The sequence below is a fragment of the Chiloscyllium plagiosum genome, chromosome 25 (assembly GCF_004010195.1).
Source record: "Chiloscyllium plagiosum isolate BGI_BamShark_2017 chromosome 25, ASM401019v2, whole genome shotgun sequence".
Lineage (NCBI taxonomy): Eukaryota > Metazoa > Chordata > Chondrichthyes > Orectolobiformes > Hemiscylliidae > Chiloscyllium > Chiloscyllium plagiosum.
The window spans coordinates 52410624-52433354 of record NC_057734.1 but is presented as its reverse complement, the minus strand read 5'-3'; the positions used below and the strand labels follow the sequence as shown (position 1 = coordinate 52433354).

Here is a 22731-nt window from a genome sequence, read left to right as displayed (position 1 = left end):
CGTGAGATCTTGTTGCAGCTCTCTAAAACTTTGGTTAGACCGCACTTGGAATACTGCGTCCAGTTCTGGTCGCTCTATTATAGGAAAGATGTGGATGCTTTGGAGAGGGTTCAGAGGAGGTTTACCAGGATGCTGCCTGGACTGGAGGGCTTATCTTATGAAGAGAGGTTGACTGAGCTCGGACTTTTTTCATTGGAGAAAAGGAGGAGGGGACCTAATTGAGGTATACAAGATAATGAGAGGCACAGATAGAGTCGATAGCCAGAGACTATTTCCCAGGGCAGAAATGGCTAACACGAGGGGTCATAGTTTTAAGCTGGTTGGAGGAAAGTATAGAGGGGATGTCAAAGGCGGGTTCTTTACACAGAGTTGAGAGAGAGAGCATGGAATGCGTTGCCAGCAGCAGTTGTGGAAGCAAGGTCATTGGGAACATTTAAGAGACTACTGGACATGCATATGGTCACAGAAATTTGAGGGTGCATACATGAGGATCAGTGGTCGGCACAACATTGTGGGCTGAAGGGCCTGTTCTGTGCTGTATTGTTCTATGTTCTAGTTCAGAACTAGGAGTGGCATGGTGGCACAGTGTTTAGCACTGCTGCCTCACAGCGCCAGAGACCCGGGTTCAATTCCCGCCTCAGGCAACTGACTGTGTGGAGTTTGCACATTCTCCCCTTGTCTGTGTGGGTTTCCTCCCACAGTCCAAAGATGTGCAGGTTAGGTGAATTGGCCATGCTAAATTGCCCGTAGTGTTAGGTGAAGGGGTAAATGTAGGGGTATGGGTGAGTTGCTCTTCAGCGGGTCAGTGTGGACTTGTTGGGCCGAAGGGCCCGTTTCCACACTGTAACTAATTTAATCTGTAAGTAAAAAAAAAACTAACTCACAAGAACAAACATGCTTTCCATGCCCATTTTGTCAAGACCATTCAGGATCTTACAGACTTCAATCAAGCCACCTTTCTCACTCTTCTAAATTCCAGTGGAAACAAGACCAGTCTGTCAAACCTGTTGTATCAATCCAGTAAACCTCCTCTGAAGTAAAGGCATCTACATCTCTCCTTAAATAAGGACATTAAAACTGCATTGTTCAGCATGTGGCTCTCAACAATGCCCTGTACAACTGGAACATTACATCCTTATTTATATTTTCAATTCCTTTGTAATAAAGGATAGCATTCCATTTGCTTTCTTGATCACCTGCTGTACCTGTATGCTAACATTTTGTGATTCATGCACCAGAACCATCTGGACCCAGAGACTTGTCAACTCATAGCTCCATCAGTTTGCCCACATCCTTTGAGATTGTAATTTTATTAGCTTCTCTCTTCCTACCACCTACTGATTTACAGCCATTATTGGAATGGCTTATTACATTCTCCATAATGAAGACAGAAGACATAACTACATTTATTAGTTACATCTGCCATTTATTTATTATCCACGATTAACTGCACACCGTTCCTCATTCTCACTGTCTAAGGGCCCAAAACTCACTTTACTTACTATTTTCCTTTTTAAATACCTGTAGAAATGCTTGCTATCCATTTTAAAATTTCTAGCCAGCTTTCTCTCACACTTCAGTCATTCTCTATTGTTCTTTATGTTCTGACCAATCATTTGACCTGCCACACCTTTGCGCAGTTGTATGCCTTTTCCTTACAAGTGTTGCTTTCCTTAACTTCTTTTGTTAACCACAGATGGTAGGTCCTCCCTGCAGACCTTTTCTTCATAGTTGAAATGTACTTATTCCAAGAATTCTGAAATACTCCCTTAAATATCACTGCGTCTCCACTGATCACTTCTTGGACTAATATGTCAGTTTACTTCAGCTAGATAAGCTTTCATGCCCACAAGATTGCCCTTATTTAAGTTTAAAACACTAGCCTTAAATTCGATCTTCTTCCTTTGAAACTAAATGTAAATCATATTGTTGTTGCTGCTAAGGGTGCCTTAACTCTTAGGTCATTAATTAATTCTGTTACATTACACAATACCCAGTCTAATATAACCTGCTTTCTGGTCAGTTCCAAATAATGCTGCTCTAAGAAATTCGCTCGAAAGCATTATATGAACTCAACCTTATGATTACCAAGGAGGAGAAAGTGAGGACTGCAGATGCTGGAGATCAGAGCTGAAATGTGTTGCTGGAAAAGCGCAGCAGGTCAGGTCCAAGGAGCAGGAGAATCGACGTTTCGGGCATCAGCCCTTCTTCAGGAATGAGGAAGAGCTGATGCCCGAAACGTCGATTCTCCTGCTCCTTGGATGCTGCCTGACCTGCTACACTTTTTTTTTTAGATTAGATTAGATTAGATTACAGTATGGAAACAGGCCCAACAAGTCCACACCGACCCGCCGAAGCGAAACCCACCCATACCCCTACATTTACCCCTTCACCTAACACTACGGGCAATTTAGTATGGCCAATTCACCTAACCTGCACATCTTTGGACTGTGGGAGGAAACCGGAGCACCCGGAGGAAACCCACGCAGACACGGGGAGAACGTGCAAACTCCACACAGTCAGTCGCCTGAGTCGGGAATTGAACCCGGGTCTCTGGCGCTGCGAGGCAGCAGTGCTAACCACTGTGCCACCGTGCCGTCCACGACACATTTTCAGCTCTTATGACTACCAATCTAGTTTTTTTTGGAAGATTTGTCACCATGATTATTTCTGCCCCTTCATCAAAAGTACACAATACTATCTCCGCACCATCACCTTTACCCCAGCTTCCTACTTTTCTTGAATATCAAATACCTCGCTGTTTCATCCTGCCATTCTCCAACCTTCATTTCACATGTTACCTTATTCCTCTCTTTCCTTGACTCTACTGATTTAAGCCTTGCCCCTCTTTCTTAGTTTAAGACCCTTTCCACTTACCTAGTTATGCAATTCACAAGGACATTTACCAATCTAACAGCTAAAGACAAGTTCACTCCAAGCTAGCTATAATTCGTAATGACGTGAACCAACTCATTAAGTATTGTTTTTAATTTTAACCTTGCATTTCTGCATGCTTAAATTCAGTTTGCTACTGTGCTATGCACTATCAGTAACACCATATTTTCTAGAATACTTCTTAGAATTCTAGTGGATTACAGTAATAATTCCACCTTTCCTAAATACAATCCTTAATCAAAATCTTGAACTCCTTCCCAAAGACTGAAATAGGACTTGTATATATGTGTAGCTTGTCTTCTGTCTACCTTGTTAAACAGTAGGCTCATATTTGTGATGCCGAACAATTACAGTGAGGACTTGCTCAATGGCCACATGCTCTTTTCATTCACCTCCAGCAACTTCAGTGAGCTGAGATCTGTCAAAGCTCAGAATCATCCTAACATATTATGGATGCAACTTCCTTTACAATATGGAAGGATACTACATTTCCTATATTCTTCTGTGAATTTCGGCATCTCATCCACTTTGAGCTTCAATGATTGTCACCAGGTCATAAACAAATAGTTCCTTCACCAACCCCCCCTTTCTCCCAGCCGTCCTCAGCCATTGCTTCCTATAGCCAGCTTCACAAGCATCTGCTCCTTCTACTTGCTCCTGCGACTAATACTTTGTTAGCTTTTATATTTTCTGCTGTATTTCTCAGATGTAGCTTTCCTTAACTCACCCACTGATTTTCCTGCCAGTAACTTTCAGTGTGAAACCCACTCTTCTTCCTTAACATAATACAAAATACCATTGATGGTGTTCATCTTAATCAATCTGAATGGATCTGAAACAATCTGAAGGGAGGCAATGACCTAGAGGAATTATTGCTAGACTGTTAATCCAGGTTCTGGGTTTTGAGGACCCAGGTTTGAATCCTACTACGGCAGATGGTGGAATTTGAATTCAATAAAAATCTGGAAATAAGAATCCAATGGTGACCATGTCAATAGTCATCTGGCAAGCATATTTTACTCCAGAGTCACAGGACCAGGTGTGGGGGTGGGTAAAAAACATGGAAGGATGGAATCAGGTTCTTGAGTCCTAGATGCTGCACGGTCCACAAGTGTAAAATGCGATGTTGTAATTTGAGCTTGTGTTCAGCCTTGCTGGAACACTGCAGCAGACCTCCAACAGAAATGTTAGTGTGGGAACATGGTGGTGTGTTGAAGCGCAAAGAACGAGAAGCTTTTTGTGGACAGAACACAGGTGTTTGCAAAGGTATCAACCAGTCTGCATTTCACCTTTCTAATGTAGGGGTGATCACATTGTGAACTGTGACTAGACTGAATGACAAGCAGATAAATTGCTACCAATTAGATTTAAGGACTACATTTGGTGCTTTCACAAGTGGAACCATTTTGTCCATCTCTATCTTCCCTTTCCCAATCTTAAAAACTTTTGTTAAGTTCCCCAGTCTTGCGTTTCCAAACGAGCATCTCACATTTTGATACTACAAAATGTACACAACTTAAATTTTATTCATGTCTTTAATTTGGTAAAATACCTCAAAGAGTCTCACCAAGATCCAGTTGGTAGGTAAGATCACAAAGTCTCAAAATGAGTGGTTTGTGTGGAGAGAGGGGTTGGAAAAAATGTACCAATAGTAATTGGGAGTCATAGAATCATAGAATCCCTACAATGTGGAAGCAGGCCATTTGACCAATCGAGTTCACACCAAACCTCCAAATAGTATTCCACCCAGATCCACCTCTTTACCCTGTCCCTGTAACCTTGCATTTCCCGTGGCTAATCCATCTAGCCTGCACAACCCTAGACACTATGGACAATTTAGCATGGCCAATCCAGCTCACCTGCACATCTATGGACATTGGAAGGAAACCGGACTACCTGAAGGAAACCCATGCAAACATGGGGAGAATTTGCAAACTCCATGAAGACAGTCGTCCGAGCCTATAATCAAGCCCAGGTCTCTGGTGCTAAGGCTGTAGTGCCAATCACTGAGCCACCATGCCTCCCTGAATCAGCTTAGCTCAGTCAGGTGGGTGACTGGTTTGCGACACAGACTAACACGAATTCTCACACTGGCTGAGGTTATCATGAACGACTCTCCTTCTCTCAACCTTTGCACTTGCCTGAGGTGCGGTGACCCTCAGGTTAAACCATCATCAGTCATCTTTCTCTCTCTGAAAGCAGCCCTATAGTCTGGTAAAACTATGGCAACATTTTTGTTTCACCAACAGTGAGGATGAGAAAGGGAGACTGCAACTAAATAAAAGTGAGTCCTTCCTAAAGTAACCTCCAAGTATTAATAGTCAGTTCATCAATGAAGCACACATTCCTGTAGCCAGGACAGTCCAGTAATCCACACTCTGTGGGCAAGGGGATGAGAGATTGTCATACATACGTTATTGGTGGTCCATGGATGGCAGTCATGGCAGGTCCAAAAGTTCGCTGGAGGGAATGGTTGAAGACTGGGGAACGGATGTTGGCCAGGACAGCATCGAGGAGGGGCTGGCACAAGTACTGCTGCTTTGTGATGGTCATTGGTGGAGGTGGTGGTGTGGGCTGTGAAGAGAACAGAAATATTATTACTAACCTATCTGTCTAACGGGCACTCAGGGATTATCTGCATTAACAAAAAGAAGCAAATTAGCTTAAAGCAGGAATCATATATGGAGCAGAGATCTTGTCCCCATTTTCTTTTTTTTAAATTCATTCGTGCAATGAGTGCGTTGCTGGCTGAGTCAACATTTATCACCCAGAGGGCATTTAAGAGTCAACTACATTACTGTGGGTCTGGAGTCACATGTAAGCTAGACCAGGTAAGGATAGCAGTTTCCTTCCCTAAAGGACATTGTGAACCACATCGGTTTTTTCAAAAGCCGACAATGGATTCATGAACATCATTAGGACTCTTACTTCCAGATTTTTATTGAATTCAAATTCCACTATCTGCCATGGCAAGGTTTCAACCCAGGTACCCAGGATATTACTTGGGTCTCTAGATTAACAGCCCAGCGATAATACCATCAGGCCATCGCCTCCCCTAAACATTCATAATTTACAAAAGTTCAATCCGAAATGTCAGTAAAATTTCAAATGCCACAGAAACTCTGGTGAACAAACTGTCCCTTCTTCGGAGATAGTGCATAAACAGATTGATTAGAAGCATCCTAGCAATTCCTGAACCAGTTGCCCACAAAACAGCACTGGCCATGATCACAAACCAACCCAGGTGACTCCCAAAGGGGTCTCTCTAATCATTTTACTCTATTTCTTTTCCCTACAAGAGATAATGGTAAAGTTGCCTTAATGCCAAAGTCCTATGGGGCTGCTCTCTCATTTGACAGAGATGACTAGTAATGGTTTTGACTGAGGGTCACCGCACCTCAGGTGAGGTTGGAAGGCAAGATCTTCATGGTACCTTCAGCCAGTGCAGGAACTGAACCCATACAGCGTCACTCTGCATCATAAACGAAGTGCTCAGCTCCAGACTGATGCCAACAGGTTCAATTTCCACACCAGCTGAGGTCATCATGAAGGTCCCACGCCTTCTTAACCTCACCTGAGGTGTGGTAACCCTCAGTAGGACGGCACGGTGACTCTGTGGTTAGCACTGCTGCCTCACAGCACCAGGGTCCCAGGTTTGATTCCAGCCTCGGGTGACAGTCTATGTGGAGTTTGCACATTATCTCTGTGTCTGCATGGGTTTTCTCCGGGTGCTCCGGTTTCCTCCCACAATCCAAAGATATGCAGGTAGGAGAATTGGCCATCCTAAATTGCCCATAGTGTTAGGTGCATGGGAAATAGATCTGGGTGGGTTACTCTTCGGAGGGTTGGTATGGACTGGTTGGGCCGAAGGGCCTGTTTCCACACTATAGGTAATGTAATGTAATATATGTAAACATACCACCATCAGAGTTCAATGAGACTGTAGCCCCATGATTCACTGGGACTATGGTGTGATTAGGAATAGGAGTAAAAATATTCCAAGCAAATTTCTGCTCTTAAGAATATTTCCAATAGAATATATACTAGAATGGGCTTGAGGGGCTGAATAGTATACTCCTCTCTCTATGAAGGCTGGATGAAAGCAGAATAAGGCTAGGCTGAGGCACCTATCAGTTAACTTTTTGTTTGCTCTCAGTGGTTGCATGGAAGGGTATATGGCAAGGTAGAGGGACATGGCTGGTGTTTCATTCAATTTGCGCTCCAATTAGGGTCTGAGAAGATGGGAAATTGGGGAAAACACTTACGGTTAAGTGTTACCATATCAAGCAGTGCAACTCACCACAGCCATGTCATTTTTGAGCTTTTCCAAAGCAATTTCACACTTTTGGAGAGTTGCCAAAGAACATCTGTGAAAATGAATCAAATGAGTCCTTTAGTATCACCAACAGAAGGAATCAGTCTTTTAATACACAAACACAGAAAAAGCTTCAAGGTGCATGGTGGCCACTCAACCCATTGTGTCCACGGCGGATGAAAAAGAGCTTTCCCATTTAATCCCACCTTCCAGAATATGGTCAGTAACGCTACAGGTTGCAACACCTCAAGTACTCTTTTTTTTTAAGGTTACGAAGGCTTCTGTCTCCGCCACACTTTAATACAGCAAGATCCATACCCACTGTACACCACATACACATTCCCCTCCAGTCCTCCCACAAATCATTTTTGATGTATGCCTCATCACTGATCTCTGTTAATGAAAATAGTTCCTTCCTATCCATTCAATATAGGCCCCTCAATTTTATACACCTCAATGAAATCTTCCCTCAGCCCTCTCTGCTCCACATTCTCAGCCTATCCAATTTTTCCTCATCACTAAAATTGTCCAATCTTGGCCTCTATACCTTTTTAGTAGTGTTGCCCCATATATTTATCACAGCCACCATATGGTGAATTGTTCACTTTCCAAACCATATAATATGCAGTTGTCCTATAGTTGCAGAAGTGGTGATGAGTATGAGTATGCCACTTGCTAAACTGCTATTTGACATCAATTCCTAATTGGACAAGATAGAATTAGCCATATTGCTCTTAGACAGGTGTCATGCCTCAATCAGACCATGACTATGTTTGTCAAAGAGTAAATTCTCTGTTCCTGTTGCTGCTCACCTGGGTCAGTGTATCAACATCCAAATACATTCAGCTTTAATCTTATTGATCTGTTGAAATAACCAATTGAAAAGAGTTGGAGTAACAGAGGTTGGAACAGTGGCTCTAGAGGTGCAGTTGTGGTGTCTCTATCTCAGAACCAGGAGAGCCAGATTGAGTTCCAACTGCTCCAGAGCTGTTTACTAACATCTCTGAACAAGTTGATTGAAAATATGTAAAAGAGCTTAGTGGTGGCTAGCCATCAGCCAAAGGTTCCATTAAACATTTGTACACTGAGGGGTGACCTTATAGAGGTTTACAAAATTATGAGGGGTATGGATAGGATAAACAGACAAAATCTTTTCCCTGCGGTCAGGGAGTCCAGAACTGGAGGGCATTTGTTTAGGGTGAGAGGAGAAAGATATAAAAGAGACCTAAGGGGCAACATTTTCACACAGAGGGTGCTGTGTGTATGGAATGAGCTGCCAGAGGAAGTGGTGGAGGCTAGTACAATTGCAGCATTTAAGAGGCATTTGGATTGGTATATGAATAGGAAGGGTTTGGAGGGATATGGGCCGGGTGCTGGCAGGTGGGACTAGATTGGGTTGGGACATCTGGTCGACATGGATGGGTTGGACCGAAGGGTCTGTTTCCATGCTGTACACTCCAAGACTCTAAGTCAGAGTGCAAAGGAGACAGTTAGTGTTCGGTCAGTAAACTAGTAATCCTGAGACCCAGACAGTCGACAATAACCCATGGAATGGAGAATAGACAACAGAGACGGTCTCAATATAAAACACACCATCTCTGCATATCAGTACAATTCATGCCATACCGCTTGTTAGGGTCAGTGAGGATGTCCAGGAGGCTCTTCATCTTACTTAGATCTTTCTTTCTGTCTGTAACATACAGGTTGGTCAAAATATTAGATCATCTCTGACCAGAAGATGCATCAGCATTTGCATTAATGATAACTATATAACATGAAGGTGGGAATTAATACCACCAAATACAGCAAGAGACTGAACAAAGCTACCTGAGCGAATGAAGCAACATACAAGTCAGCGTCACAAATTTTCCAACGATCCAGTGGTACTCTGACAAACATGCAAAGCTTAAAATTGTATAACAAGCTGATGATTGCAGCAAGGCAGTAATTGGGAGTGCTATGGGCTCTTCGTACCATCGTCACTCCTTCATGTCTGCAATTCTCTCCATAAAAGCCCAGCTTTGCTATTTCCTTTCCATCTTTATAATTCCTCATTTGTCATTCTTTACTGGTACTCAGTGTCTGTGCTCTCCTGGGAACGTATAGGACCTTCTTTTCAAGTAAAATGTGCTACATAATGGCAAATGGTTGTTGCTACTCCGCTGCACTGAGAGAGCAGATAGTGACAGAGCAACTCAAAAAAAGATTGCTGGTAGTCGTCCAACCCGATCCTCAGGCTAGTTGATTTTATTTATTCATTCACGGAATGCACGTGTCGCAGTGTGGGTCAGCATGTATTTCCCAACCCTAGTTTCCTGGTGAGCTGTCTTCTTGAACTGCTGTAGCCATGGGTGTAGGTGTACCCATGGCACTGTTAGAGGGGGAATTTGATCCAGCAACACTAAAGGAACAGCGATATATTTCTAAGTAAAATGGTGAGTGGCTTGTAGGGGAACCTTCAAGGTGGTGGTGCCCCTGTGTATCTAATGTCCTTGTCCTTCTAGGTCATAAAGGATCTGAGTTTGTAAGATGGTATTGGAGGAGTCTTGGCAAGTTACTGCAGTGCATCTTGCAGATAGTACATACTGCTGCTGCGGAGTGTTTATCATGAAGGGAGAGGATTTTGAAGATGTTGGATGGATTACCAATCAGCAGGCTGCTTTGTTCTGCATTATGTCAAGTTTTCTTGAGTGTTTTGGGGGCAGCATTCATCCAGGCAAGTGGAGACTGTTCCATCACACTCCTGATTTACGCATTATAGATGGAAGAGGGGCTCTTGGGAAATCAGAGGTGAGTTACTCCCTGCAGTATGCTGAGCCTTTGACCTGCTCTTGCAGCCACTGTGTTTATATGTTTGATCAAGTTTAGCTTCTGGTCAATGATAACCTCCTGGATGATAATAGTGGAACATTTAGAGATATTAATGCCATTGAACATCCAAGGATGATGAACAGATTCTCTCTTGCTGGCGATGGTCATTGTCTAACACGTGTGTGGCATGATGTTCCTTGCCACCCCAAATTTGGATGCGGTCCAGGTTGCTGCATTTAGACACAGACCGCTTTGGCATCCGAGGAGTTGTGAATGATGCTGAACATTATGCATTCGTCAGGGAACATGCCACTTCTGAGGTCATGCGTTATTTGAGTCAATGCACTTAAAGCAAAGTGGAGATGGGAATTAACAGTAACACACTGCTCCATCTGCACACAGTGGCAACATGAAATAGGCCTACCTTATGTACAGAATGAACCTGATTCAGCCCAATTCAGCTGTTTTGCTGCCCTCTCTCTCGTAAGGAAACAGGAATACTTAAGATGGATCTCTGGATGCTTGCTGGTTGTGGTGATGGAAAATCAAGAATTCATGGGATGCAGCGAGTCCTTCACCAACAGGGTTGATTGTAAGCTGCCCTCCAAAGTGTCCTACAAACACTTAATGAACCATCAACAGGTCAAGAACGCAACCCACCACCATCTTTCCAGGGTAACTAAGGAGGGGCTTTGGAACAGGAGTAGGCTATTCAGATTGACTTAGCTGTCCACACATTTAGATCATGGCTTATCACCTCTTCAATACCACTGTTGTGCACTACTTCTATATTCCCCGGTATCGTAAGTATCCAGAACTTAATCAATTTTTGTCCTAAAGCTTGCTCAACGATTGAACATGTCTCTGAGAAACAGAATTCTAAAGAATCTCCACTATCTGAACTTCTCATTTCCATCTTAAATGGCCAACTTCCTCTTTCTGAGAATCTCACTCCTGGTTTAAGGTTCACCTGTCAGGGGAAACATCTGATCTGTAGCCAACCTGCAGTCCCCTCTCATTCTTCGGCGTACTTTCCTCAATCTCTGCTCCTCCATTCTGCCTTCCCAGTGATTAATCTGGTGAACCTATTTTGCACTCCCTCTATGGCAAGTATATCCTTTATTAGATTAGGAGATAGAACTGTACGCCAGGTGAGGTTTGACCAAGGTTCTAAACAACTGCAGCAAAACATCTTTACTTCATGTTCAAATTTCCTTTTAAGTAGCCAACAGACTACTTGCCTTTCTAATTGCTTACTACATTGTCATACCCATTTGTCGTCCATTTGTTTGCTGCACCACTATGCGAACTTATAGTGACTCAACAACAATGATACTAAGCTAGGGAGAATGCTGAATTGTACGGATGATGCTGAATGATTTCAGAGGGACATTGGCAAGTTGACCAAATAGGCAGACACCTGACAAATGAATTTGAAAGCAGAGAAATGTGAAATAATCCATTTTGGAAGAAGAAACTCGGACAGATAATAAAGGCTCAATGGTACAACTTTGAGGCAAGTACAACAGCAGAGGAACCTAGGGCTCAATAGACGATTCTCTGAAGGCAAGCTGAAACAGCTGTTAAGGCGACTTATGGAATCCTTGGGTTTATAAATAGAGGCAAAGAGAATCATTTATTCTCTTTGCCTCTATTTAAACCCTCTGGAAATATTGTGTTCAGATTTGGTGAGGAAGGATGTTAAAGCACTGGACAAAGTTCAAAGGAGGCTTACTAGAATGATACAAGAAATGAGGGATTTTAGATTCAAGGAAAGATTATAGAAATTAGGCTTATTCTTCTTGGAACAGATAAGATTAAGAGGTGATGTTGCTTAGTTGTTCAAAATTATGAACAATTTTTGACAGGGTAAAGAAGGATATTCTGTTTCCACTAGTTGATATGTCAGCAATTTCAAGATTGTTAGCAAAACAGCTAGGAGTGAGATGAGGAGAAATTCAGAGAGTTGTTTAGGATTTGGAATATGCTGCCTGCGAGAGTGGTAGAGGTGGATTCCACTGGAAGTTTCAAACGATAGCTGGACATATATTCGAAAGTGGTGGAGTTAGAAGGGTATGGAAATACGGCTAGAGGGTGGACTAGCTGGGAGCTCTTTCAGGAGCCAGTGCAGACATGATGGGTCGAATGTTCTTCTTCTGTACTGTAAACCTCTACAATTCTATGACACTCAGGTATCGTTAAACACCCATATTTCCCATCCTCTCACCATTTAAGAAGTATTCTGATGTTTTTGTTACCAATGTAAATAACTTCACTCTCATTCACATTTACTCCACCTGCCATGTTCTAATCTATTCACTTAGCTTGTCCAAGATCTTTTGAGGCCTCTTTGCATCCTCCTCACAATTAACATTCATACTCTGTTTGATGTCATCAGCAAATTTGGAAATATTACAATTGGCTCCTACATCAACATCATTTATATAGATTATGAACAGTTCAGATCTAGTACTGACCCCACTGGTAATTGCTTGTTATCTGAAGATGTGTTTATTCCTACTTTCAGTCTACTAACCAATTCACAATCCAATCAAGACTAGCAGATTTCCCAGCCCAACCCATGCACTCATTTACTAACCTCGTGTGGGACCTCAACAAAAGTTTTCTGAAAATCCAAATACGCCACACCTACAGGTTCTCCTCTTTCTACATTACAAGTAACATCCTTAAACAAACTCTAAAAAGTTGGCCAAAGGTGATATTTATTCCATGAATCCAGGTTGATTCTGCCCAACATTACCACTATTTTCTACAAGTCATTATGTTGTTTTTAATTGATTCTAACATTCTTCCTCTTCTTCATTTCTTAAACACACGGGGATTACATTCGCTGCTTTCCAGTTTCCAGAAACTTTTCCAGGAGCTATAGAATTTTAAGAGATAATCTCTCGCCATCTTGTTCAACACTCGGGGACGTAGCTCACCTGGTCCAGGGAATCTACCAACCTTAATCCAGTTGACTTTTAAAGTACTACTTGTTTATCGAAATAAATTTCTCTTCATTGCTCAGTTTCACAAATCCCTTGGTCATCTTGTATTTCTGGGAGATTTTTGATACCTTCTTCCATGAACATGTGCGAAATAACTGGTTAGTTTCTCCACTTGCTGTTCACTATAAATTTTTCAGTCCATTTGTCCAAGCTAAACTTTTCACACACCTAAAGAAGCTTTTATGTTTCTTGCTAGCTTGCATTCATACTATTTTCCCTTTTCTTTATGAGTTTCTTAGTCCTGTTCAGATTTACCACTTTCTTTGATCTGAAGCAATTTTTAACATTTTTCATTGGCCATGGTTGATTGAGGATTCACTTTGAGTGTTTGTGCCTTAGAGGAAAGTATCATCTGTTGTGGACAATGTAATATTTCATTATCAACTATTAACTCTACCATTGTATTTTCTCAAACTGTCTCAGCCCATTTGCCCCTTATTTTTTTCAGTTTCCTTTGTTCAGATGTAAGATCTCAGTTTCAGAATGAATTACTTTGTTTTCAAATTTAATGTATAGTTCTGTTATATTATGATCAAGGTGTAATGAGCCCTTTCTCATTACACAACATTAAATCCAAAATAACCTGATTCCTATTGGTTCCTCAATGTGCTGCTCCATCTCTCTCACACATAAGAAATTATATTACAGAATGAATGCTAATTTGGTTTACCAAGTATATACGTAAATTGAAGTTGGCCATTATTAATCTATTCTGAAAATGTGTTGCTGGAAAAGCGCAGCAGGCCAGGCAGCATCCAAGGAACAGGAGAATCGACGTTTCGGGCATAAGCCCTTCTTCAGGTTTCCTGAAGAAGGGCTTATGCCCGAAACGTCGATTCTCCTGCTCCTTGGATGCTGCCTGACCTGCTGCGCTTTTCCAGCAACACATTTTCAGCTCTGATCTCCAGCATCTGCAGTCCTCACTTTCTCCTCGAACATTATTAATCTATTAGCCACATTATCTGCAACTCTAATTTCCGGACTGATAGTGTACCTTCACAATCTTCCTGTAGTATGCACCCAGAACTAGTCACAATACTAGCTTTTTTTTTAATGTGGTTTAACACAACTTTCTTGCTTTTATATTCTATGCACCTATTGATAAAGTTTAAGATACAATTTGCTTCATTACATGCTCTCAATCTGTCCACAACTGAGTGAATTATGCACTTGTACACCCTTGTCCCTCTGCTAGAATTTCACCCTTAATTTCACGGTAATATTGTCTCTGAGAAAATTAATCACTTTACACTTAAAGAATGGATAAACGATTAGGAGAGCAGACCCTGATTCCATTCTCCTGATGATGGCCCAACAACACTGAAGCCAACTAGTTCCAGAAATATCGTGGCTCAGATTAGCTAACACAGCAGAGGCTGAGGTTGGAAGCTAGCCCCCTCTGGATCTTTTATACATTTATCTAGCTGGAAAATATTTCAGGAAAAAAACTCCAATCTACTTATCAAAGCAAAGCTTTGTAAATGATAGCATGTTGGGGAGAAAACTGGCTGCAAATTCAGGCAAATCCTCTAACATTCAGGAAGATGTTCTTTAAACCACCGACTTAGGGTGAATTATCTGAGCAAGCCCAATGTTCAGGTTGCTCCAGATCTCCAGCTTGCATTCTGAGCTTAATTATCAACGAAGTACACTTTATATATTGTAAAGGCTGGACTTTGTGTCACAAAGCCATCTCTGTTGGGAGGTATACTGTTAGGTCTACAATGGCTGCTTACAGTGGGTCCAACATGGGGGGTCTTAATTTAGGTGTAACACATACCAGAAAGATGTCGAGGAGTTGGAATACATTTTCCTTTTAATTTTGCTTGTAAAAGAAAGGACTGTGACATAGCTTTTGGAACTCAAAGTTGATTTTGAACAATTTGCAAGATTCACTATATACAGCTCAGTGAGTCAGCAAGGTATTTAATTGATTGAAAAAGAAGACACTGAAGGCATACTTGGAGACAATTAGGGAATTGAAATTTAACAAAAAGTACCAGTGTAATTATGAACAAAGGTTGCACATTTGGCTTAAAGTGAATAAAACAGGAGATGACAATAAAGAAAATGTTTCCCTCATCGAAATAGGACCAGGCGCCTTTGATGTAGTGACTAACAAGTGTTACCCCAGAGACTGCAGTATTCTATGCTGAAACTACAGAGATTCTCAACTGATAATACAGCATGATTAAGAATAAAGTTGCAAAGAGCTGCATTCAAAGGAAGTAGTTGTCAAGGGAGACAGTAGCAGATTATGTTCTCCAGTTAATGAAACTTATTTGCTACTGTGGGCATAGCACAAACTTAGAACTCAATTTTGTTATACATCTATAGAAGGCTGAAGAAATAATAAGATTCAGGCCTAACTTTTGAGAAAAGGCAATAAGCCAACGTGGAAGAGTTATTGCAATGAGGCCAAGGCTATAGAAATGGAAAAATGAGAATAGTTTTCCTCAGCAGGCAAGGGAGATCCACAGGATTTCAGTGAGATCCAGACAACAAGAGACAAGAAATGATCCACTCGATCCATGGCCAGACACTAGAAAAGACTAGGAACAAATATATATGGATTTCTTTGAGGTGAAAAGGAAACAGCAACTTGCTTTGGTCAACAGCTACAGCAAGTAAATAAATGTTGAGAGTCTACGCCCAATACCAAAGTGTCAAAACTATTGAAGTTTTGAGAAGCTGTTTAACAATTTATGCATTGCTAGAGGTGCTGTTGTCAGATATTGGCCCACAGTTAATGTCAGAAGAGTCTGAAATATTTCAGAGCACAACCGGAATTAACCATATTGTAATATCACCATTGCACTCAGCATTGAGAGGTGCTGCAGAAAGAATTATGTGGATAGAAGAGAAAAAAAATAAAATATTTACAAGGGTTTTTAGATTAGATTCCCTACATCTAATCTAAAAAACCTTCTAAATTTTTCTAAAAATTCTTTTTCTCTTCTATCCACATAAATCTTTCTGCCAAACTTCTCAATGCACATAATTCTGTCTCATGGATAAACATGGAAATGAGTACCAAGCTTATCATCTTGTAAATACTTTTTAAAAATTTACAAGGTGATAAGCTTGGTAGTCTTTCCATGTTTATCAATGAGATAGATTAAAAGAATCCTCTATTCTCCTACAGAATAACCATAGTGTACAGCAGGTTGCTCACTTACAGGTTAATGTTTAAACATCCTCCCAAGACAAGGTTTAATTTATTTAAGTCTAACGTCAACAGTAAAGTAAAAACAAGACAATCTAAAAATAAGTCATGATGCACTAGGCATGAAATGTTCAGTGCTTGTCAAAAGATCATGGTAAAAGCTGAGAAAGGAAAGTATGTGATTGGAGTTGCTGTAGACAGAGTAGATACAAACACGTATCTAATGAAGAATGGAGAGAGTCATTGTCATGTAGATTATTTACTTGAAAGAGGAAGTGTGACAAAGGGAAAGGAAGATAAAATTCCAATATTCCAAATTCCTCCAAAAGTCCGAAGTGAAAGTAAATAAAGAGAATCACAAAGAAAATGAAAGTTCACAGAATTTAGGCATTCACCAGTAACAAGACAATGGTTTTCATTGATGCGAATTGGTGTCATAACTCCAGCCATTAAGGAAAGTTGTTCATTAAAGAAAGTGCTCAGATTTAATACAGTCAGAGATGCTGAGACAGCAGAATCAAGCCATAGGAAATAGGAGACACCCTCACTGAAAGAGAAAGGTGGCACAGTGGTTTCACTGAAAGTATGCAAAAAGGAATAATGAACAAATTATTTTTATTATTTTTGTGAAATACTTTCAGATATTAAATAAACCTTTTTATTGACATTTAAATTACTCATGTAATTTTAATACATGCATGTTTCTGTTGTGAATCCAGTACAAAGAAAGTTTCAACCCAACCTCCTAAAATGTTAAGGTATCGTAGAATAGATGTACCTACATCAGTCTATATTTTAAAGCAGACTTTGTTTTAATGAGTGGAGAGAAATTAATATTGTTAAAACCTGTCATACTGCCCACTCTGTTGGGATGATGTAAAAGACAAATTATGCTTACTGAGAGACCACCTGGCGAGACGTTTGTCAGCGCAGTATTCAATAAATATGAGGTCACCTCACAAGTGTTAAGAAACTCACCTTCATTTTTGTCTATTTTGTTGATCATCCGCCTCAAAGGGTCAATGTACTTTGATAGCTGCTTCAATTTGTCCAGGTACTGCTGTTCCTCAGTCTGTGTCCGACCAGCTGGACTTGGAACTGAGCCTGGGTTCACTGTAACAACAAAAGGAGGATGCTTAGTTTAGACTTCAGGGTCCTAATAAAGCAGTGCAGGATTTTATTCTCTATACCCTGTAATGTTTTAGACACACAAATGTTTAAGATAGAGCAAGACTCTAAAGCTTACACAACTGTTAGCCTGCCAGCAATCTGATCTGGTAGCGAGTGCCACCACGTAGTATTTAATCAGCACAGAGATAATGAAAAGTTGGTATCTACTCTGGTACATAGTCATTGGGATTTGTTATATGCTCTGGTGCGGAGTCATTGAGAGCTGGCATTTGCTCCATGACAGGGGCACCAAGAGCTGGTATTTGCTCCAGTAATGGGGCACAGAAAGTTCGCATCAAATCCTGTGCACGATAACTGAGAGCTGGTATCTGATCCGGTATTGGGATACACAGAGCTGGTATCAGCTCTAGTGCAGCAGCACTGAGAGCTGGTATTACTCCAGTACTGGACACCGAGAGCTAGTATCTATTGCAGTACTGAGGCACCAAGAGTTGGTATCTGCTCCAGTACTGGAGCACCAAGAGCTGGTATCTGCTTCAGTACTGGGGGACTGAGAGCTGATATCTTCTCCAATACCGGGGGACTGACAGCTTGTATCTGCTCCAGTACAGGATCACCGAGAGCCAGTATCTGCTCCTGTACATGATAACCAAGAGCTAGTATCTGCTGAAGTACAGGATCAGCAAGTGTTAGCGATACCCGTGAGCTGGTATCTGCTCGTGTACATGATTACCGAGAGCTGGTATCTGCTCCAGTACTGGGGCACCGTGAGCTGGTATCTGCTCCAGTACTGGGGCACCGTGAGCTGGTATTTGCTCCAGTACTGGGGCACCGTGAGCTGGTATCTGCTCCAGTACTGGGGCACCGTGAGCTAGTATGTGCTCCAGTAGTGGAGCACCGTGAGCTAGTATGTGCTCCAGTACTGGGGCACCGTGAGCTGATATCTGCTCCAGTACTGGGGCACCGTGAGCTGGCATCTGCTCCAGTACTGGGGCACCGTACACGATAACCAAGAGCTGGTATCTGCTCAAGTACAGGATCACCGAGTGTTGGCATCTGCTCCTGTTCATGATAACCGTGAGCTGGTATCTGCTCGTGCGCATGACTACTGAGAGCTGGCATCTGCTCCAGTACTGGGGCACCGAGAGCTGGTATCTGCTCCAGTACACGATAACCAAGAGCTGGTATCTGCTCAAGTACAGGATCACCGAGTGTTGGCATCTGCTCCTGTTCATGATAACCGTGAGCTGGTATCTGCTCGTGCGCATGACTACTGAGAGCTGGCATCTGCTCCAGTACTGGGGCACCGAGAGCTGGTATCTGCTCCAGTACACGATAACCAAGAGCTGGTATCTGCTCAAGTACAGGATCACCGAGTGTTGGCATCTGCTCCTGTTCATGATAACCGTGAGCTGGTATCTGCTCGTGCGCATGACTACTGAGAGCTGGCATCTGCTCCAGTACTGGGGCACCGAGAGCTGGTATCTGCTCCAGTACACGATAACCAAGAGCTGGTATCTGCTCAAGTACAGGATCACCGAGTGTTGGCATCTGCTCCTGTTCATGATAACCGTGAGCTGGTATCTGCTCGTGCGCATGACTACTGAGAGCTGGCATCTGCTCCAGTACTGGGGCACCGAGAGCTGGTATCTGCTCCAGTACACGATAACCAAGAGCTGGTATCTGCTCAAGTACAGGATCACCGAGTGTTGGCATCTGCTCCTGTTCATGATAACCGTGAGCTGGTATCTGCTCGTGCGCATGACTACTGAGAGCTGGCATCTGCTCCAGTACTGGGGCACCGAGAGCTGGTATCTGCTCCAGTACACGATAACCAAGAGCTGGTATCTGCTCAAGTACAGGATCACCGAGTGTTGGCATCTGCTCCTGTTCATGATAACCGTGAGCTGGTATCTGCTCGTGCGCATGACTACTGAGAGCTGGCATCTGCTCCAGTACTGGGGCACCGAGAGCTGGTATCTGCTCCAGTACACGATAACCAAGAGCTGGTATCTGCTCAAGTACAGGATCACCGAGTGTTGGCATCTGCTCCTGTTCATGATAACCGTGAGCTGGTATCTGCTCGTGCGCATGACTACTGAGAGCTGGCATCTGCTCCAGTACTGGGGCACCGAGAGCTGGTATCTGCTCCAGTACACGATAACCAAGAGCTGGTATCTGCTCAAGTACAGGATCACCGAGTGTTGGCATCTGCTCCTGTTCATGATAACCGTGAGCTGGTATCTGCTCGTGCGCATGACTACTGAGAGCTGGCATCTGCTCCAGTACTGGGGCACCGAGAGCTGGTATCTGCTCCAGTACACGATAACCAAGAGCTGGTATCTGCTCAAGTACAGGATCACCGAGTGTTGGCATCTGCTCCTGTTCATGATAACCGTGAGCTGGTATCTGCTCGTGCGCATGACTACTGAGAGCTGGCATCTGCTCCAGTACTGGGGCACCGAGAGCTGGTATCTGCTCCAGTACACGATAACCAAGAGCTGGTATCTGCTCAAGTACAGGATCACCGAGTGTTGACATCTGCTCCTGTTCATGATAACCGTGAGCTGGTATCTGCTCGTGCGCATGATTACTGAGAGCTGGCATCTGCTCCAGTACTGGGGCACCGAGAGCTGGTATCTGCTCCAGTACACGATAACCAAGAGCTGGTATCTGCTCAAGTACAGGATCACCGAGTGTTGACATCTGCTCCTGTTCATGATAACCGTGAGCTGGTATCTGCTCGTGCGCATGATTACTGAGAGCTGGCATCTGCTCCAGTACTGGGGCACCGAGAGCTGGTATCTGCTCCAGTACACGATAACCAAGAGCTGGTATCTGCTCAAGTACAGGATCACCGAGTGTTGACATCTGCTCCTGTTCATGATAACCGTGAGCTGGTATCTGCTCGTGCGCATGATTACTGAGAGCTGGCATCTGCTCCAGTACTGGGGCACCGAGAGCTGGTGTCTGCTCCAGTACACGATAGCCAAGAGCTGGTATCTGCTCCAGTACACGATAACCAAGAGCTGGTATCTGCTCAAGTACAGGATCACCGAGTGTTGACATCTGCTCCTGTTCATGATAACCGTGAGCTGGTATCTGCTCGTGCGCATGATTACTGAGAGCTGGCATCTGCTCCAGTACTGGGGCACCGTGAGCTGGTATCTGCTCCAGTACTGGGGCACCGAGAGCTGGTATCTGCTCCAGTACTGGGGCACCGAGTGCTGGTATCTGCTCCAGTACTGGGGCACCGAGAGCTGGTATCTGCTCCAGTACACGATAACCAAGAGCTGGTATCTGCTCAAGTACAGGATCACCGAGTGTTGACATCTGCTCCTGTTCATGATAACCGTGAGCTGGTATCTGCTCGTGCGCATGATTACTGAGAGCTGGCATCTGCTCCAGTACTGGGGCACCGACAGCTGGTATTTGCTACAGTACTGGGGTATCAAGAGCTGGTATCTGCTAGAGTATGGGAGAAGCAAGAGTCATAGACATATACAGCATGGAAACAGACCCTTCGGTCCAACTCGTCCATGCCGATCAGATATCCCAACTCAATCTAGTCCCACCTGCCAGCACCCGGCCCATATCCCTACAAACCCATCCTATTCATATACCCATCCAAATGCCTTTTAAATGTTGCAAATGTATCAGTCTCCACCACTTCCTCTGGCAGCTCATTCCATATACGGACCACCCGGTGTGGAAAAAGTTGCCCCTTAGGTCTCTTTTATATCTTTCTCCTCTCACCCTAAACCCTCTAGTTCTGGACTCCCTGACCCCAGGGAAAAGACTTTGTCTATTTATCCTCTCCATGCCCCTCATATAAGAACAAAGAAAATTTACAGCCCAGGAATAGACCTTTCAGCTCTCCAAGCCTGAGCCGATCTCTAGTTCTGGACTCCCTGACCCCAGGGAAAAGACTTTGTCTATTTATCCTCTCCATGCCCCTCATGATTTTGTAAACCTCTATAAGAACAAAGAAAATTTTCAGCCCAGGAATAGACCTTTCAGCTCTCCAAGCCTGAGCCGATCCAAATGTATGATCTAAACCTGTCGGTCAATTCCTAAGCAGTTGTATCCCTCTGTTCCCCACTTACTCATGCATTTGTCCAGATGCATCTTAAATGAATCTACCGTGCCTGTCTCTACCACCTCTGCTGGCAACGCGTTCCAGACGCCCACCACCCTCTGTGTGAAGTACTTACCGCATGTATCCCCCCTTAAACTTTCCACCTCTCAATTTGAAAGCGTGATCTCTCGTTATTGAATCCTTCACCCTGGGAAAAAGCTTGTCTCTATTCACTCTGTCTCTACCCTTCATGAATTTGTAAACCTCAATCAGATCCCCCCTCAATCTCCTTTTTCTAACGAAAATAAACCTAACCTATTCCCCCTTTCTTCATAGCTAGCACCTTCCATACCAGGCAACATCCTCGTAAACCCATCCTCGTAAACCTTCTCTGCACCCTCTCCAAAGTGTCCACATCCTTTTGGTAATGTGACGACCAGAACTGTACACAGTATTTTAAATGCGGCCGAACCAATGTCTTGTACAATTTTAAAATGACTTGCCAGCTCTTATACTCAATGCCCCTTTTTGCAGCAGAGAGCGGCAGGAGCTGGGCGGAAGTGAAGTCAGAGCACAAAGCCGGTCGGGAAGGTAAGTGATTGTTATTTGAGTGGAGAAGGAACCCGAGACACTACACGTGTAGTGTCTCCCACCCTCACTCCTCCTCTAACCTAAAAAAAAAGGACTCAGTCGGCTGAACATATGCTACTAAGTGTTCTTGTTTTGGAGATTAAGGGTAGAGTTATGGCAGCGCAGGCAGTGGAATGTTCCTCCTGCCGGATGTTTGAGGTAGGGGTGACCACCGATGCTCCTGCCAACTTCATCTGCAGGAATGCAGCCAGCTCCAGCTCCTCACAGACCGCGTTAGGGAACTGGAGCTGGAGTTGGATGAACTGAGAATTATTCGAGAGGGTGATAGATAGAAGCTACAGGGACATAGTTACGCCAGAGAACAGAGGTAGCTGGGTAACAGTTAAGAGGTGGGAAGGGGAGGAAGCAGGCAGTGCAGGGATCTTCTGTGGTCGTTCCCCTCAACAATAAGTATACCGCTTTGGATACTGGTGGGAGGGACGGCCTAGCAGGGGTAAGCTGCAGTGACCGGGTCTCTGGCACGAGGTCCGGCTCTGAGACTCAGAAGGGAAAGGGGGCGAGGAGGAAAGCACTAGTTATAGGAGACTCTATAGTTAGAGGGACAGACAGGCGGTTCTGTGGACATGGGCGAGACTCTTGGTTGGTTTGTTGCCTCCCGGGTGCCAGGGTCCGAGATGTCCTAGACCGTGTCTTCAGAATCCTTAAGGGGGAGGGTGTGCAGCCAGAGGTCGTG

The 22731-nt window shown here is 43.5% G+C and overlaps 1 protein-coding gene across 6 annotated transcripts in view; it reads right to left on the bottom strand.

The window, feature by feature from the left end:
- med15 (mediator complex subunit 15) overlaps positions 1-22731 on the bottom strand; it is a 160106-nt gene that overhangs the window by 8407 nt on the left and 128968 nt on the right. For all 6 annotated transcript variants that reach the window (XM_043716201.1, XM_043716205.1, XM_043716202.1 and 3 more), the window contains 4 exons: positions 17177-17311; positions 8837-8900; positions 7196-7262; positions 5309-5469 (listed from right to left, as the gene is read on the bottom strand). In XM_043716201.1, coding sequence (XP_043572136.1) covers positions 5309-5469; positions 7196-7262; positions 8837-8900; positions 17177-17311 — 427 coding nt within the window. The remainder of the gene's footprint in view (positions 1-5308; positions 5470-7195; positions 7263-8836; positions 8901-17176; positions 17312-22731) is intronic.